The sequence below is a fragment of the Phaethon aethereus genome, assembly GCF_964289735.1.
Source record: "Phaethon aethereus genome assembly, chromosome: 13".
Classification (NCBI taxonomy): Eukaryota; Metazoa; Chordata; class Aves; order Phaethontiformes; family Phaethontidae; genus Phaethon; species Phaethon aethereus.
The window spans coordinates 21,555,800-21,573,140 of record NC_138589.1 but is presented as its reverse complement, the minus strand read 5'-3'; the positions used below and the strand labels follow the sequence as shown (position 1 = coordinate 21,573,140).

Genomic DNA, 17,341 nt, shown 5'->3' with positions numbered 1-17,341 from the left:
AAGCACAAACATGACTGTAATTTGTGCCTTCCTGCCCAGTGTTTCTTTTGGCATGTGGAACACCAAACCTTTTCCTGAAAAAATTGATGATGGCACCAGGCAAGGATTTGGTGAAACTGGACAGCGAGGCCAGTTGCATTCCAGCTCTACTCTGTGCTTCCATAATCCCTGCTTCCTTTTCATTCATCGTAGAAGATTCAGAGAGTAGAACAATGGTTTATGTTTCTGTATTTACTCTGGAAATCATGATTTCAGGATCGTTTCCCAGTGCTGGGTGCTGTTAACATGTAATTGGCCCAGGCAGGCCATGAAACTGTGTGGTAAGGAAGCCTTGATGGAGATGCCAAGGTTGTGGCCCCTGTCACATGCCCTCTCCTGGCTCCAGCAGCACGTAGGGAGATTAGCACCTTCTCAGCTGTCCCACGGCTCTGCCGTGGTGATTACCGCTCTCTGACATCTGTCAGCATGACAGCTATGGCTCCTTCAGCTGCTGCTGTCCAGATGGTCCCAGGAACTGCCGAAACCTCATCGGTCTTTTCTAACCTGGAGTAGTTTGATCTAACGGGGTGGGAAGTGATCTATTGAGCAGCCCTCCTAGGAGATCTGAAGGGACGACACCTTCACTGGGGAGGTACTGGTGGGCATGAGGAGGAGGTGATGGCAGCCCTGGAGGAGCAAGGACAGGAGGCAGAGGAGCGGGACCTAGCAGCAACAACTCTGCTGCTTTTCCTGAGTGTACCCTGGCTTCGAGAAGACAGGTAGTCCCCGAATGGCTTTGTCCAGGTGTCTCAGAAAGCTTGCTTTGTTCCCTCTGGGAGAGGACTCCAGGGACTCTCTTTTCTGATCTTTGAGCAGAAATAAATTAAATGGCTCAAAATCCTAAAATTTGTACTGGGCTGGTGGGATCTGCCAAAGTGGCTGGCACATCTAGTTGGAGTGGTTTGGACATGGAGTTTGGTAGTCAGGAGAGCAATGGCAGTGTTTGAAGGGCCATAAGGGCAAGCGATCTTACGCTGTTGCTGTGGCTGAGCGGCTTCCCCTTGAATCGAGGGGAGAATGGTGAAGTCCAGGAGTCCTGGCCTTGCCACCTGGTCTTGCATCTTGTGACAGAAAAAGAGCAAAACCATTTTGCACATGAATATTTCATACGGAAAAGTATTTTAACCAAAGCACGTCGCTCTGTCATCTCCTCTCAGCCCAGGAAACAGCCGTCCGTATCTCTCTCTGCATCCTTCCTAACATTTAGCGGCGCTGCCTCACTGGTGGCATGACACGGTTATACTGTGTCCCGCTCGCACAGCTCCCTTTCTGCGCTTGCACTCCCCAGGGCAGTCACACTGCCCCGGGTGAACAGTCACCCTTCTTTCTTGCGCAGATTATTTTTATCCCCCTTTGTTTGCCAATAAAAAAATCCCTCCCAGTTTTACTGTTTTCCATTTGACACACAGGTTTTTCTCATGTGTGTTTCCTTCTCCTCTGGCCAGGGGTGGAGGGAAGGGAGTATCCTGGATAACCTAATGCGAGAGGAATTTTCATGTGCTTTTCCACCTCAGGTGAGATAGTCTCCAGAACAGCATCAATGATGTTTCCTGGGCCAAAGCAACACCGCATCCAAGTGAGAGGCATCCTGGAACATCAGAAAACCACCCCATAACCTGGAGGATCCGCTTGCCAGCACCCTGCTTGGCCTTTGCCTAAACCAGCCTCCTCAGGGCACTGGTTCTTCTTGGCCCTGGATCACTGGGACCATGGCTTCCAATTCCTTATGCAAGGTTGGAGCGGCTATGGGAAAATCTCTGCCCCAAGACGCTGAAATGAGGAACCTTGTTTTGTTGTAACAGATTAGGGGAATGGGATTTGCAGATGGCTGGAGTAGAAGGCATGGGTGTAAACAGTGTGTGAAAATGTCCTGGCTGTTCAAAGACTGGAATAAAGAGCATGAAGGGGGGGGGGGGGGGGAGTAAAAAATAACAGCTCCTATCTAATACTTGAAGTGTTTGATCACGTCTGCAAATGCAGGTTGTGCTTATGCCTTAACATTCTGCCCCAAGTTAGGTGTTGGTGCTCCCACTCCCCTGCTCTCACGCAGCAACTGCGTCTGTCACGAACCCCGAGTAGCACAGCTCCGCGGGGATGGCTCACGCTTCGGCAGGCAGCCCGGCTGCAGCTCTGAGCATCTGTCCATGCTGGCAGAGGTGGCACTGACTCTCTGCTTTAGTTACAACTTTAACAGACGTCTCTGGACCTCGGTGCCTGCAGTGAAACGCCCTGCTCAGGGACTCTCTCATAATTTACAGGTGGAGGTTTCCCTTCTGTTCCATGTTTCCCAGCTGGGATAAGGTAACCAGCACTCCAGAAAATGCTGTTTCTGCTGGGGGAATGAAACCTGCAGTTGGAAGAGCGTGAGAAAGGCGTTCTGTCCCTTGCTTCGTGTTTACCTTTCAGCAGTTGGAGAATGACCTCACAACTCGTCCGACCCTATATGAGCACATAAGCCAGGGAGCCGCCACAGTTTGCCTGAGCCGCAGCCTCTGAGCGGTAGATGCTGTGGCGGGGAGGGCTGGCGCAGCTGGGCCCTGCCTCACGGCTCCCCAGCCCTACACGAGAGTGGCCGGAGGGGGGCCCGAGGCCGGCGGGGCCTCTCCCCACGGGGGCCGGGCAGCGTGGGCGCCGGCAGGAGCCCGCCTCGATGCCCACGAGCCGGAGCCAGGCGGCAGGTGGGTCCCCAGCCCCGAGGGACGGGGCCTGCGGCGCCCCTGCCGGGGGACGGCCCCTGCAGTGCCCCAACCGACCGACAGAGGGCGCCAGCCCAGCCCGGCCGCGGCGCGATGCACGCCGGGAGCTGTAGGCGCTGCGGGACTGGCGCGGTGCATGCCGGTCGCGGCAGGCGCCTGCCGCGTACTACAGCCACCGCGCCTTGGGGCGGGGCGACGGCTCGATGCGATCGTCACTTCCTCCGCGGCCTCCCGTCAGTTCCCGGCGGGATGGTGGGGAAACGGGCGCGGGCGACCCGGCGGGAGGGAATGGCGGCGCGGGGTGGTGTCCCCGAGGAGGCGATGAATGGCTGGGTCCTGCAGTTTTACTTCCACCAGGCTATGGCGGCCTACCGCTCCGGGCGGAATCGCGACTTCCGCCAGCTCCGCGACGTCATGCAGGGTGGGCCGCGAGGGCCGGGCCCGGGGGGTCGCGGCGGCGGCGGTGGGGCTGAGAGGAGGAGGCGGGCTGGCCGGGAGCGGGGACAGGCCGTGGGGGCTAGCCTGGGGGGCGGGAGGGCGAGCAGGGCGGCGGTTGGGAAGGAGCGGGCCCGGGCTGGGCGTGAGGCGGGGCTGGGGCTGGGCCGTGCTGTACCAGTGTAACCTGCCCCTTGTACCACAGCGCTGCTTGTGCGGCCCCTGGAGAAGGAGCCCACGGTGGCCCAGATGCTGCGCATAATGCAACTCCTGTCACGGATTGAGGAAGGCGAGAACCTCGGTGGGTCCCCAACCCTCCCAGCAAGGTCCTGGGGAAACCCCCGTGTTGGCTTGAGGCCCACTCCCCCAGCTGGAGTGTGCTCTGTCCTGTGGCTGTGTTCCTTCCGCTCCCAGGAGCTGTGTTTCTGCACAGAGCAGAGCTTGGGGCTGAAGTTGTTAAGCTGTAGGGGTTTCCCCTGAGGGTGAGGTGCCAGAGAGCATGGCTGTTCATGTCTGTGTTGCGGTGTTATAGCAGGTGAAAGGCTGTTGCCCTAAGCCAAGAGCAGTGTGCTCGAACTCAAGCTCCAGGGCTGTCCTGCTATCTGAACACACTCCTCACAGCTTCTGAAATGTTCCCCCTGGATCAGTTATTTGTAGTCAAGCAGTGCTTCTGTAGCTTTCTGTGCCTGCAGGGGGATCTTGCAGTTTAGACACTCAGCAGTCAGCCTGCTGTTCCCTCTCATCTTCATCCTCAGTAGCTGTAGAATTTTTAGTCACACTGAGGAAATCAAGTAACTAGCGCTCTGTAAGGCATCACTGTGAGCACCTCGCAAACCAACGGCTCTGGATTCTTGCAGATTGCACCTTCGATAAAGAGTCAGAGCTCACCCCTCTTGAATCGGCCATCGGTGTCCTGGAGCTCATTCAGAGAGAATTCTCTGTGGCTGAGAAGACAATGGAAACTGTTCAGAAAATGGTGAAGGAAGCTGTAAGACCTTTTTTCTTTTTCAATAAATACTCTCCCCATCTTTTGTCTGAGAAAAGTCTTGCATAAAAGACAGTGGGAATTGCCTCACGTTTAGAATACTGTTGTTAGTACTGACTTGGCCACAAATGCGTATCTTCAGTGTATGTGCTGCTTCATCAGTTAATGTAGAAGTTGTTTCTCTGTGTAAGTTGGTATTAAGGTGTTATCTGTGTACTGTGCTTGATTATGATACATGCTTTTCCAAAGCTGATCCAGAAACTATGGTCAGTTCAGTGTCAGCAGAGAAACTGGTATTTGTTTTCTTCCATAGGCTGTTATTGTCTGCATCAAAAACAGAGAGTTTGATAAAGCTTCAAAAATTGTCAAGAGGCATATGGGGAAGGAGCCCAGAAGCCAGGTGAGTCTGTGCCAGAATGAAAGGTGACTGTTTGAGGACTGTGCGGTAAGTCTTACAGGGTATTGGGGAGCAGGGATATTTGAGGATGGTCTGGTATGTCTTACGGCATATGGGCGGGGCAGGGCACTAATGACCAGAATCGCAGGCATAAGAGGTTTCCCTGAGAACTGTGTCTCTTAGGGAAACCTGAACAAGAAGGAAGGGTAAGGGTGCCAAAATGGAAAGAGTCCTCCTTGAATGATGAACCCTCAGTGTTATGTATTTCTAAAGCATATCAATCGTCACTTTGGAGCTCCGTTACTCACGTTCCCTCACGTATCTTCATGGGTCTTCCAGGTATCAACATTAATCCTTTGCCTCGAGGCAAACTCAAGCTTGCATGTAGAGCATGAGTTCATAAGGGCTGAGTCTGGAAGCAGGAGTCCCTGTTCCTATTTCTGTAGGCGGTGTAGTGTCTTGAGCACTGGAAGCAAGTAGTCAGAATTGCTGAAACAAGATGGCTCTCCCATTCCTTTGGCCTTTTCCCAACCTTATGTCTGTGTAAATTCATTGGGCCTGTAGAATGTCAAATGGGAAAGGCCCGATCCTCACCTAGAGCCTAGCTCCTGCAGTTCTCATTTACACCCTTGTATTCAGACCATTCTTGTCTCTCCTCTAGAAAAAGAGGAACGAGTTGCTGACTGTCATCCGGGAGAAGAATTTCACTCATCCAGTAGTCAAAAACTTCTCTTACAAGAACTTCCAGCAGAGCGTGTTTCAGTTCCTGAAGACCTATGTGGATGATTCGGAGCCACTGCTGCTAACAGTACGTGTCTGCCCTGCTCACCTGGCTTCCCATCCTGCGCTTGCTTCTGCCTGACCAAGGGGCAGCAGGAGAATGGCATGTGATGCAGATTTCACAAGGGAGTGAAATACAGTGATTTGGCTTCTACGTGCCTTCAGTGCCAGTAATGAGTTGGAGCTTAGGTGCCTAGTTAACAGTGGGTTGAATCCAAAATACTTTAAATTCAGTCCATTCCTAAAAGTTTTATATAGTTGAACACGTTTCAATCCATGTAACAAGTTTTAGTTGATAGACATGAACTCTGTACACGGTGCTGACTGAACTACAAAGTATACCCCTTTGGGAGGGGATAAAATCTTTATAATGGTTATGTGCTTTTTCTCTGTCCAAGATAATGAAAAAGACTTTGAATTCAGAACGTGCTGAAGAACCAAAATGCTCATCAGTGACTCCCGAGTCTGCAAATGGGCCAAAGGACCAGGCAGCGGCTCCAGAGCCCTCGGGAAGGGCAAAGGGCCCAGAAGGAGCTCCAGAGCCTGCAGAAACAGCAAAAGACCCAGAGGGAGCTCCCAGCCCTGCCAAAAGGGCAGATGACTTCGCAGCAGCTCCTGAGCCTATGGAAGGAGCTGGTGACTCTGCCACAGCTCCTGAGCCTATGGAAGGAACTACTGACCCAGCAGCAACTCCTGAGCATCTAACAGCAGCGGTTAATATCTTGGAAGATGCTTCAGAGCCTATGGAAATATCTAAAGAACCAGCAGCAGCAACTCCAGAACTTCCAGGAGTGTCCTTCAGGGACTCGGAAAGGTGGGCAGAGGAATCTGGCCCTGCATTGAGGATGAAGTGTGGAAGCAGTTCTCTTCCAAGGGGTAGTTTGCTCTGTCCAGGCAGCTCTTAATTCCGGGAATGCCAGCCCAAGCAGGTCTGCCCAAGCAAGCCCCAAAGGCTATCGGTATAAGACTTCTGTCTGGATCACAGTACAAATGTTAAAGTGGTTTGTTTTTATTCTGAAGATATGCAGTACTTCTGTAAACTAGCGGGGGCGGGCAGCGGCTGCCAGAAGGTTGGCTCTCATGAAGCAGCGTTTGGTGTCCATATCGTTCAGCCCTTAGTCAGGAGTAGCAGGGCATCCAGTGGAGCGTGGGCCCGTTCTCTCAAGACCTGCTTCCCCGGCACACCGCACCGATTAGAAGGAGGGTGGATGAAAGTGTTGGGAATGTCCTCTTCAATAGATTTTATTTGCACCCTAGGGTCAGTTGTTGAGGGTCGTACCCTAGGGGAAAAGCCTTATTTCAGTGAAGTGGAGCCACCTTGGTGATATCTTTACAACCTGCTCAGTTCTGTTTATTTTGTAGGCAGCCCTCTGGAACTGTAACCGCGTATGGGATTTCTGTTCTGAGAGAAGCTTTCAAGATTCTGTCGGACTCCCAGGATTCTGATGCACTCTTCACCAAACTGGACGAAACAGACTTTTCTTTCCCCAAGCAACTGTCTCCTTCTGTATCCCACAGAACCAAGAGACGGAAAGAAGAGGAGAATCAAGATTCTGAGATCTCAGACCCTCCTGAAATATCCCATAAGGGCAAACGCTTGTTGACCATAAGCAAACTGGTCATGGAGCAAGACAGCCAGTACAGCGAGTCGAGTGAGAGCCCAGACTCTTCCCAGGAGCCAGTTGTATCTTCTGCTTCCAGACCTGTTCAGAAATTGCATGACCAGCCTGTATCTACTAAGAGTGCCAAGTATGGAGCCCATCTCTTGTGGTATATTCTAATCTGCACCCGATCTTTTGACTTGCAGCTGACATTGGTAGCATGAAGAACAAAAACCTTTATCTTTAATTTGAGATAAGTATACTGACCGTCCTTGTCCGCTAGCATATGTGGAACTGGGTATAAAGTAAATGCTCTGTTGTCTTTACTGTTTGGCTAATGGAGAGGAGAAAATGATCCAGCTTCCACTGGCAGTGAGTCAGAGGTACTGCAGTTAGTATTGGTAGGCAATTCCAGCGTGCGTATCACAGGCAATGCGTGTTTCTCCGCACTTTGGTTAATGATGCTGAAGCTGGAAAGAGTTCGTAGGTGCATCTTGTGGAACAGATTAAACTCTCCTCTTCTTGAGAAATACAACACTGACCTCACTTAAGCTCTTTTTTCCTGAAACCTGTGTTGGTTAAGTAACTCCTAGTTGTAGCTTTCTGACTGTTTCCTCAGTATGAGTTATCACTTACCTTGCGGCTGAAATGACTGCAGTAAGAGGTAGGGGTATGTTAGGGCTTTTTCCTTTTCATAAGGGTTTCTCGCAGAAAACGGCAAAGTAGGCTTACCCGCAGAAGTCTAAAATTAACACTGATTAAGAGTGTTATGATTATCTCCTGTAGGCTGTAACAAGGTTGTAACAGAGCTTCCTGCTTAAATGTCTGAGTTGCTCTTTTGCTTAGTGAAGTTGCATAGCAGCCAGGAATAATGGTGTTTTGGATCCCCAGGAGTGAAACAGCGAGGATTGAAGAGAGCTTGATATGTTTGAAAAGATAGCTAGAAGACAATTTCCCTCAGTTCCTGGCTTAAGAATGTCAAGAACAGAAAGGTTTGGTTTTGAAGGGCGGGCAATAAAGATCTCAGTGTAGCTTGGCTGCTCTGGAGATGGATTGTCTTTCTCTGAAGCGCGGGAGTGCGGCTGTGAGTAGAGGCATATTGCAGTGCAGCTGGCATCGATGCGAACAGTGGTGAAATCTCTCAGACGCCTTGCTGGTGTGTCTCACTCGGGATTAAACTAATTGTCAGAGATGACGCTGAGAAGGGATTTCTACCCCTGCTGTTGTCCGCTTCCTAGAGTCATCTGGGAATTTTACTTAATACATTTCCTACTCTTTCAAGGACTTGCGAGTGGTGACGCTTGTTCTCTCTTGTTTTTTTCCGGTAGTACGTTGCAGCTGACATTGCTGTCCGTAGAATATATCTTGAGTTTATTTTGAGGGTTCTGGTGAATGTTCTGGGGATAGGATGATGGTTTGTGAACACTTGCTGCGGCTGACTGCCCTGGGAAGAGGCTGGACTACCATGATTCAGGTGTGATGCCGTCCCCTCCTGCGCTGGGTGCCTAAAGCCCGTAGTGGGACTGCCGCCGCATGGCTGATGCTGGCTTGAGCAGTTGTCGAGCTTCAGCCCTGCCACTGAGCAAGCTGGTTTCCAGTTCACCTGGAAGGTGATTTATTGGCTGTGCTGCTTGCATGGATGTCTTTTTCTTGAAGCCTTTAAGTGTCAGGACTCGTGGTAGCAGTGGTGCTTAATGATAGCTGTCTGGAAATCTGATCCTGCGCATCTCTGCTGGTAGCTGGTTCTCAAATCTTTATGTGCAAGAAAGAGGCACTCAACAGTGCAACTTCAAGTAAGAATAGAGAACAGTTATTTTCCTGTAATCACAAATGGCTTCAGTTATATTGGATGAGACAGCCAGGGGTGAACCTCTTGAAGTTGTTTTTTTTTTTTTAACACAGTTAATTTTGTGTCACAAGTTTGTGCTTGAGGATTGCAAGCGTTGGGCCACTTGATCCCATAGAGAAGCCTCTAGCTTGGTTGACCTCAGTAGTGTTAGTAGCGAAACAGTAAGAATTAAATGCTTCCTGGGAAGGCTAAAGGTTTTCCGCCGAGTTGTTGGCAAGTCTGTGCCGTGCACGAAGGCCTGGGAAGTCCAGCTGCGTGTGTCTGTTTTCTCTAAGTGCTTAATTTGTAGTTAATACCCAGTCACTTGTTTTTGCAAATGCTGGCTACACAATACAATACTCCGTGTGTATTTGAGTATATATTGCACGCTGTACCTTCAGATAAGGGCTTCTAAGGATTCATCCCCACCCTGAGGGGAGTGGAGGAGGTGGTGTGTTTTCTCTGCACTGTGTGCTCATCACAGGCTTGCCTGCTCTGCTCCAGGTGTCCCTGCACCTTCTCCCCCTAAAACATTCTCCCTAGCCAGTAGCCAAAATAAATGGTTACCTGCTTTCAGGTCCTTCCAAGGAAGGTGGAACAGCTCGTATGGCGAAGAAGAAAAAGACAGTTGGAGTGAGGAGGATGAGCTCTTCTCAGATGCAGGTAAGAACAGAGCCCCTGTTGCAGGTGTTAATTGATGATAATCCTGGCTTTTGGGGGCTCATTCACGGGTGTCTTACTACCTTCTGCGTGACTGAATTTTACAACCAGAAATCCTAAAAGCCCAAGAAAATAGGTATCTGTCCAAGTCTCAGATATTTGTTCTTTGTACCTCTGACCTGAAATGCATGCCAAAAACTCCTGTTCAAGTGTCAGACTAATCATGCTTAGCTTACAGGATGTAAGTGTGGGAATTGCAGCTCTTGCCCTGTTCCCACTTTAGTGCCATGAAATAAAGGTTAAGTTTACCTTTTCAGCCAGATCAATTTTCCAGCCCAGGTCCCTTTGCAGCTAGATACGCAGCTTAGCTGGTGAAAAGGAGTGGACAGTGGATGTCTGATTCCAGCCTCAACGTACAGCGTAGCCACATCCTGGGTGGATGCCCCTGTTTGTGACGTATTGGCTAGTTCAAAACAAAACAACTACTTTTCCAACAAATCTTATTGGAAAGCTTTCACATACAGTGATGGGGGCTTGAAACGGAAAGGCTGTGCATGCTGTAGCTGTAGAAAAGGGAGGGATAAAGGAATTTGGTTTTATTGTCTGTCACAGGATGTACTCATTGTAGGCTGGCTGTATCGTACAGCAGTCTCTCGAGGAGGTCTGAGTTATGGTGAAATGTAATCCTCTTGCCTTGTTTTTCAGCATCATTTGGGACAAACAGCCACAACGTTACAGTTTTTGGTTCCAAGAAACAGGTAATGTTTTCACCAAGGCCCAAAATCAGGACATGTCTGTATAGAAAAACAAGCTATCGGACAACTTGAAATATGTTGGTGAGGATACTCTGCTGCTCAGACCACTTCCTCAGTGGCCTGCAGTTCACTACTGCAGGGCGAGCTGCTGCAGTGCTTTAAGCGAAGCACCAGAGGCTGGGTTGGAGAGTGATGCTTCCTGAGGCCAGTGCTTGCAATATCCAGGCTTGATCAGAGTCGTGCAGGTCTTCACATTCACAGAGCTAGCTGGAGTTTCTCTGTTAAAACAGCCCAGTTTGGTAGTTGGCTAAAGCTATGCATCTCCCACATGCCAGGCACTGGGTATGTGCATGAAATCCCTTTTTGATGGTTCAGGGCTAGGTTTGCTGTGCTCCCCACATGCTGGAGAGGTTCAGCATCTTTGTTCGGGTGAGGGACATGCATACGCCAGCTGTTACCTGGGAAGAGGTCCCATGTTTGGCACTACTAGGAACTCTCACCCTTGTAGGAAGATAGCTGCCGGCTCTTGTGCTGCTGTACACTGTGTAGCACTTTGTTCCCTGTAACCTCTTTCTTCAATTATTCCATGTTTTGCCTCTAAAATTCAGGGGACCTGCAGACCTGAACTTGCAGATTCCCCCCCCCGCTTGTATGCTGTTACGCAGGACATAGGCAGGGGGTACTATGTGTATCTGACGCTTGCTGTTGCATCAAAGGTAACTCCTCTTTTGTGTGATCAGTATTGTGCTTTGGGAAGTAGAACTGCTCCTGAGCTTGTGCTGGAGCTTAGCACTTCTCTTATTTGTAACAGTTACGAGAGCACATCTACAGTGAGGCGATTACTGAGTGCCGTGTGTGCTGCTGACAGGATGTCTCTGCCTTTCCTCCACGTTCCTAGCACAGATGATACAGGGAAGCTAACATGCTAGGAAGGAGTTACAGCATGTTCGCTGCCAAAGGCAGCTCCTCCCTGAAACTGCACTCTGTACTCACAGAGCACTGCTTATCTGCTCTTTTGTAGAAATGGACAATACAGGAGAGTGAGTGGATCAAAGAGGGAGTGAAGAAGTTTGGAGAAGGCAGATGGAAGGCCATTTGCCAGAAATACCCCTTCCAGAACCGCACGGCAGTGATGATCAAGGATCGCTGGCGGACCATGAAAAAGCTGGGAATCCTCTGAAGCTGGGAACCACAAGACCACCTGTGCAAAAACCTTCTTATTTTCCTTTTGGAAGATGGACTGGAGCAATAGTAGTGGGGAGGCTGCTGTGCTCGTCCCTAAGGTGTGTTGGGGCTAGCATGACAAGCCCCTCTGGCTCGTGGTAGACAAGCCTGCTGCAGCAGGCAGAAACCACATCTGACAAGAACCGAGGAGCCTTCTGTCTTGAGTTGTAGCTGTGAGATTTAGGTCTTGAAGCTGCGCAGCCTGATTGCACATGCTCGGAAAGGGCCTGGATTGGGACTTCCTTTTCCACCTGACCACTGCAGCCTTTGTAGAATGAATCCCAACCTGATGGACTGCTGAAATGACAGTTTTCTCTGCTCACATGCTGTCAAATGGCAGAATAATCCCATCACTGGCTATTTTTATGTGTTTTAATTGTCTAAACTGTGAATCGCTTGTTTCATCTTTTTGCACTCAGTCCCTAGTGGGACAGAGAGGCAGCACATAGTCCCAGAGCTTCTGGAGAGAAGAAGAGATTTAGGTAAGGTGATCTGCTTTGATTTTTTTTTTCCTGCTTTTTTTTTTTCTGCTTTGTACATGGCTAGTCTGCAAGTGGGAATTTCTCCCTGCCAGCTTTGAGGCTTTAAAAACATTTTTTTGTTTCAGTACTTAAATGTTGGCTGTTGCCATGTTAAAAGTTCCAGTGCTTAATGATTTTGGTCATGTCTTACTGGCAATTCTCCTTCCTGGTAACATCTTCCTCCTGTGTGCAGTCCCTGCAAGCGTATGAGCTCCAAGGGTGCTGCGAGTTTCCTGCCCTCAGGTGCCAAAGCCAGAGTCCATGTCTGAGAGGTCTTCTGTAAAATAAAGTTCCTTTCTTGTTGGATATCGAGAGTTGTAATAAGTGTGAACTTGTACCTCACGGGTGGAAATGCGGCAGTTTGGGGCGCTGCCTGCTTACTGCCCCACTGGGGCACGCACCACCGCATCCGCCTTTGGGCTCCCCCTTTGCCTCCTGAGCCGGCTGGGGCTGGGGGTGTTGCATCAGCAGCTGTTTGGGGTGCAACAGCGATGCCCTGAAGGTATGAGGTGCTGCTGCATTGGGGTAGGCATGAAGCAGAAGCTTCTGCACTAATTTCTGTTGAAGTCAAAGGGCAGGGGAGGTATGGAGGTGTTTTCTAAAAGCAGCCTCTTTTGGCTGTGCTCCTGTGGAGCCAGGGCTGGGTAGAAGTCTGTTGGGAAACACCTGCTTCCCTGCTGTCCTTCAGCAGCTGCTGGAACGAGCTTCCCTCGTCACCTGGCTGTGGCTGTGCGTTTCCCTCCCCTTCAGCTTGTAAAAGCCATTCCCTGGGGTCTGAGGAGCTTGATGTGAGCTGCAAACTGGACCAGTAATTGCCAGTGCGAGGCAGCGCCTGGTTGTTGTGCCCAGTTGGAAGGAAACTTGTTCACACTGAGCGGGGCTGAGCCTATTCTCCCCTTCTCTGCACCAGGCTCTTGCCCTCGGCTGTGCAGAGCGGGTGTTGCAGCCCAAGGCAAACTGTCAGTGTGCCAGAGAGCAACCATGGGGGAACAATGTTTGGTCAGCCTGGGTAGGGCTGTGTAAGTTTCTTGGAGTAAGGCACTTCTCCTGCTTAATTTGCTTGTTCAGCAGGCACTGACTGACAGAGCATCAGTCTGCAAGAGGAGCGGGGCTGGCTGGGGACCGTGGTGCTTCTTTGCAGCAGCCCCGGCCTATGCAGAAGGGCTCAGCTGGGTGAGCTGTAACATGGACGAGCCGGACCAGCTCCTGCTCTGCAGTGAGATCACCTTCAGGAGCAGAGCCTGCCACGCTCCTCCCGACACCGGCCCTGGCGCTGCCAAGTGCTGCTGCAGAGCAAGCAGGAGCGAGGGCACAGTTAATGATTACCCCTGCCACCTCGGGTCCCTGCTCCTGCCCTGCCCCGGCGGGAGGGAGCACTGGCAGCCGGGAAGCGGGATGCTGCTGCTGGCACTCCTGGTGCTGCTGGGCCCTGCCGGCTGCCCCAAGACTGAGCCCCTGAGTGGATCCGGCCAGGAGCCCCTCTTCCGCGGTGCAGATCGCTACGACTTTGCCATCGTCATCCCCGCCGGCACTGTGGAGTGCTTCTGGCAGTTTGCGCACCAGAGTGGAAACTTCTTTTTCAGCTACGAGGTGAGCATTGCAGGATGCGTCCCAGGAAGCTGTCGGTGCGGTGCAGCTGTCGATGGGGTCGGGGAATGGTTGCGCTGGATCAGTCCTGCGCAGTGGTGCTGCGGCCGGTGCTGGCTGCCTCCCGTGAGGGTGCGGCAGGTCCTGCGGTGGGCAGTCCCCTGCTGCCATGGTCCTGTGACCAGGCTTATGGGTGGAAGCAGACCCTGTGGGATGAAGACCACTTGCCGGCTGAACTCTGGACCCGCCACCCTGGCAGTGGAGGTGGTTTGCCTTGCGAGGGAAAGGCCCTTGGTTGAGACAGGAGATGGTTGTGGTCGCTTAGATGCTTCATTTCAGGGACCATACTTTCTTGGGCATCATCAATCCCACTTATTTTTTTAAACACCTGTTTTAAAGCCATAAAGCTGTGCTGAGAGCTCTGGACATGGTGCCCGAGCACCTAAAGCTTGCTTGCAGAGAGCTGCGGGGTGTCCCAGTGCTGCAGGGAGCTCTGCCCTTTGCTGGGCTCGCCAGAGGCTGCTGCACAAGCCCTTGGCTCTCTGAGCTGCAGCTGGAAGGCACACTGAAGGTCTCAGGCACAGCCCTATCTGCTTGTCCCCACGCTCCGTCCCCTTCCCACAGGGGAAACTGCAATCCTTTTATCTCCTGTTTACACTAGGCGGGTTGAAGGAGAGCCCAGGCACAGCCATGCCCCGCGCTGGCGGCTTCCCCCTGGTTCTGTGCTCAGCAGAGCAGCCCCACAGGAATGTGGCACGGCCCTGGGGCTCGGCACCGCTCCATCTCCCAGCACTGCAGTGCCTGGCAGCAACGGCTGTGCCAGTGCTGGCAGCACCCACAGCATCCGATCCAGGCAGCAGGGAGCCAGGGTGGGCGCATGGGGTGGGAGACATGGGGTCTGTGCAAGTACCCACACAGTGAGCGGGCTTTGGGAACTGCGGGGCTCGTTACCCAGGGCTGTGGGTTGTGGGTATTTGCTTTTATATGTAGCTGACAGCTCACTGGGGGCTGTTCTGGCCTCAGCTCACAGTAACAAAGTGGGCAGCTCCTCATAGACCCCAAACCAACCCTCAGTAGAGGCAGCTCCCCCAGGGCTCCCGTGTGCTCCCATCTGTTTCCTGGGTGCAGCATGAGGCCTGTGAATGCCCCTTGGGTGTTTTCTGCCCCCAGGTCCAGCGGGCGACGGGGATCGCCAACAACAGGAACATCCTGGCCACGGCGAGCGACCCCAACGGCTTCCAGCTTGGCGTTTCCCAGCACGTGCGAGGACAGATCAACTTCCTCACCAAGGAGACAGGTGCCTGCTGCCCTGGTCCCTGCCTGGCCCAGCTGCAGGCAGGAGCAGCAGCTCCAAGCCCGCCCAAATGGCCAGCGCTTCCTGGAGTGCTGATCGGCCTGATCACGTCTCCCTCCCCAATGGCGAGGATGAGAGTTGAGTGGTGGGCGTGGGTCTGCCTGGCAGTGGCCCCTCTACTCAGGGAACAATAATACCCATTTCTCTCTGCAGGTTTCTACCAGCTGTGCCTGGACAACCAGCAAAACCACTTTGGCTTCATGCAGGTGTATCTCAGCTTTGGTGTCTACTATGAAGGCTTCAACCTGGAAAACAAACAGCCAGAAGAGAGGAAAGAGCTGAACGACACCCTGGAGGCTATCGGGGTGAGTGTCAAGGTGACCCTAGGGTGCTCCACTGCAGCAGGGACGGGCACGTCCCCCCACAGGAACTGAGAATGGCGTTTGCTGGTGGCTGAGCTGCAGCTTAATTTAATGCTGAGCCCAGCAGGCAGCTCCAAGAGCGGCTCTGCCAGCCCCAATGCTCTGCCGCGGCCCTGCTGCCCAGCACCCATCTCTCCCACAGGTCAGCATGCAGAAGCTGCAGCTCCACATCTTCCACATGTGGCGGTTCTACAACTTTGCCCGGATGCGGAAAGGGGTTGACTCCTTCCTCCTGGAGTCCAACTACAACTATGTCAACTGGTGGTCGATGGCTCAGAGCTGTGTCATTGTCCTCTCTGGGGTGCTGCAGCTCTACTTCTTGAAGCGCCTCTTCAATGTGCAAACCACCAGCAGGCAGAAGTGCTAGCAGCGCCCGGAACCGCAGGCAGCGCTGCTGCCTGCAGCACTCAGTAACCGAGCTGCCACTCTGCCCCCTCGCAGAGCAGGAGGGAAGGCTGGATCCTGCCTAGGGAGGAGCAGGGAGAGCTTCCCCCGCTCCTGCCTCTGCCTCTAGCCCTGCCTCAGCTGATATCACCCCAACAGAAAAGTGTGATACGATCGCCTGAGTTTTGTGTGCTGGGTTGGTTTGTTACAGCTCTGCCTATCTCTAGTGCCCCAACGTGCCTTTTCTACCAGACACCCAGCATGTGCTCTGGGAAGCGATTGCAGGCTGCTGCCTGCCGTCCATCCTCCGCAAGCCCGGGTGAAGCAAGTCCTGCCTGGCAGGCAGCTGCCTGCCCCATCCCTCCCTCCCTGAAGCTCAGCTCACCCCCGGGCTGCAAGCTTCCCATGGGGCCAACCTGATGCTTCTCCCCTCTGGCGGTGTGTTGCACTGCCTGAGGCAGGCAGAGCCCTACAGCACGGCCAAAGGCTGCCCCCCTGTGCCAAGGCTCTGCACTAGACAACAAGCACTCTGGGAGAAGGAACAGGCTTTATGTGACAACAGGGGCAGGTCTGGCGTGGGCGGCTCCTCCTCGTGTTGGCAGCAGACCCCCAGGGGTGCAGGGCCACATGCTGGCGGCTCCCAGCCCCTCCACCCCGCTCTTGGTGGGCTCCCTGTGGCTCCGTGTGCTGCTGCTGCACCACTGGAACAGGACAAGGTCCATTCTGCCCAGAAATGCCCAAGGTCTCTTAGATCAGTGTGTCCTCGCTCCGCACATACTCTCCAACATCAGCCTGGTGGAACACCACGATAGCCATGGGGTCCACCTTCCGGCACTCCTGGGTGGACTTGGCAGCCACCCCAAAGCCCTGTAGGGGGATGAAGGAACGGTGAGAGAGAGCTTTCCCTGTAGCCCAGCTCTAGAAAGCGCAGGGGCTGCGCTGGGCACTCACCAGCGGGATGTCAGCCATGGAGTACACCACCACGCCCTGGTACTGAGCTGTGTTCTCCGTGATGCGGCCCAGGCCCGACTTCAGGATGTGGTTGCCGTAGAGAAAGGACTGCTCCGAGCCAGGCTTCACCCATACCTTGTACTGCAAGAAAGGCCCAAAGCGGTGAGGGGCTGGGGGGCTCAGCACGGGGCAGGGGCCGGCTGAGGGGGCTGCATCCCACCTTGGCGTAGGGCGCGAGGAAGTCCAGGGCCGTGACGCTGAGCCGGAACTTCTGCGTCTTGGTGAACTTCCCGAAGCAGGTGCCCAGCGACACCAGGTTGTCCCGGGGGACGCTCACTGCCACCTTCAGCAGCTTCTCGCTGCGGGGAGCGGCGGGACCGAGCTGCAGCGCCTCCCAGGCGCGGGCCGCGCAGGCTGGCCCCAGCGCCCCCCGTACGCCCGGCCCGGGCCCCGCCGCCCCGCTCACCTCAGGTAGTAGACGCGGTCGCGGTGCAGGCGGAAGCAGTAGGTGCCATCGGGCCGGTCCACCAGCAGCTGGATGTTCTCACCGATGCTGCGGGGAGAGATCCCGTGAGTCCGGGCCCAGCCACTCCCCACCCCCGTGCCCGGTGCCCCCCGGTCCTCACTATCGTCCCAGCTTCTCGAAGACCGCCCGCGTCTCCGCCTCCGTCAGCGGCCGCATCGCCCCTCGCTGCACACGCGGGGCCGCGCCGGAACCGGAACCGCCGGAACAGGAAGCCGCAGAACCGGAAGTGGCGCTGCGGCCCATAGAGAGCGGGCGG

The 17,341-nt window shown here is 53.5% G+C and overlaps 3 protein-coding genes across 3 annotated transcripts; 2 read left to right on the top strand and 1 right to left on the bottom strand.

Annotated features, from left to right (window-relative positions):
• Window positions 1-2,984: 2,984 nt before the first annotated feature.
• Window positions 2,985-12,227, top strand: TERF2 (telomeric repeat binding factor 2; the record flags this gene model as incomplete). Its single annotated transcript, XM_082005733.1, has 10 exons — window positions 2,985-3,156; window positions 3,376-3,471; window positions 4,028-4,158; window positions 4,469-4,555; window positions 5,214-5,360; window positions 5,731-6,146; window positions 6,695-7,081; window positions 9,339-9,424; window positions 10,127-10,179; window positions 11,198-12,227. 10 exons carry the CDS (start codon window positions 2,985-2,987, stop codon window positions 11,354-11,356), a joined length of 1,734 nt encoding a protein of 577 aa, XP_081861859.1. The 3' UTR covers window positions 11,357-12,227.
• Window positions 12,228-13,206: 979 nt separating this feature from the next.
• TMED6 (transmembrane p24 trafficking protein 6) lies at window positions 13,207-15,591 on the top strand (the record flags this gene model as incomplete). Its single annotated transcript, XM_082005707.1, has 4 exons — window positions 13,207-13,511; window positions 14,679-14,805; window positions 15,016-15,179; window positions 15,379-15,591. Exons 1-4 carry the CDS (start codon window positions 13,317-13,319, stop codon window positions 15,589-15,591), a joined length of 699 nt encoding a protein of 232 aa, XP_081861833.1. The 5' UTR covers window positions 13,207-13,316.
• Window positions 15,592-16,355: 764 nt separating this feature from the next.
• On the bottom strand, window positions 16,356-17,241 carry NIP7 (nucleolar pre-rRNA processing protein NIP7; the record flags this gene model as incomplete). The annotated part of the gene is made up of 5 exons (XM_082005694.1): window positions 16,356-16,475; window positions 16,560-16,700; window positions 16,780-16,918; window positions 17,026-17,112; window positions 17,186-17,241. 5 exons carry the CDS (start codon window positions 17,239-17,241, stop codon window positions 16,356-16,358), a joined length of 543 nt encoding a protein of 180 aa, XP_081861820.1.
• Between the last annotated feature and the right edge of the window lie 100 nt (window positions 17,242-17,341).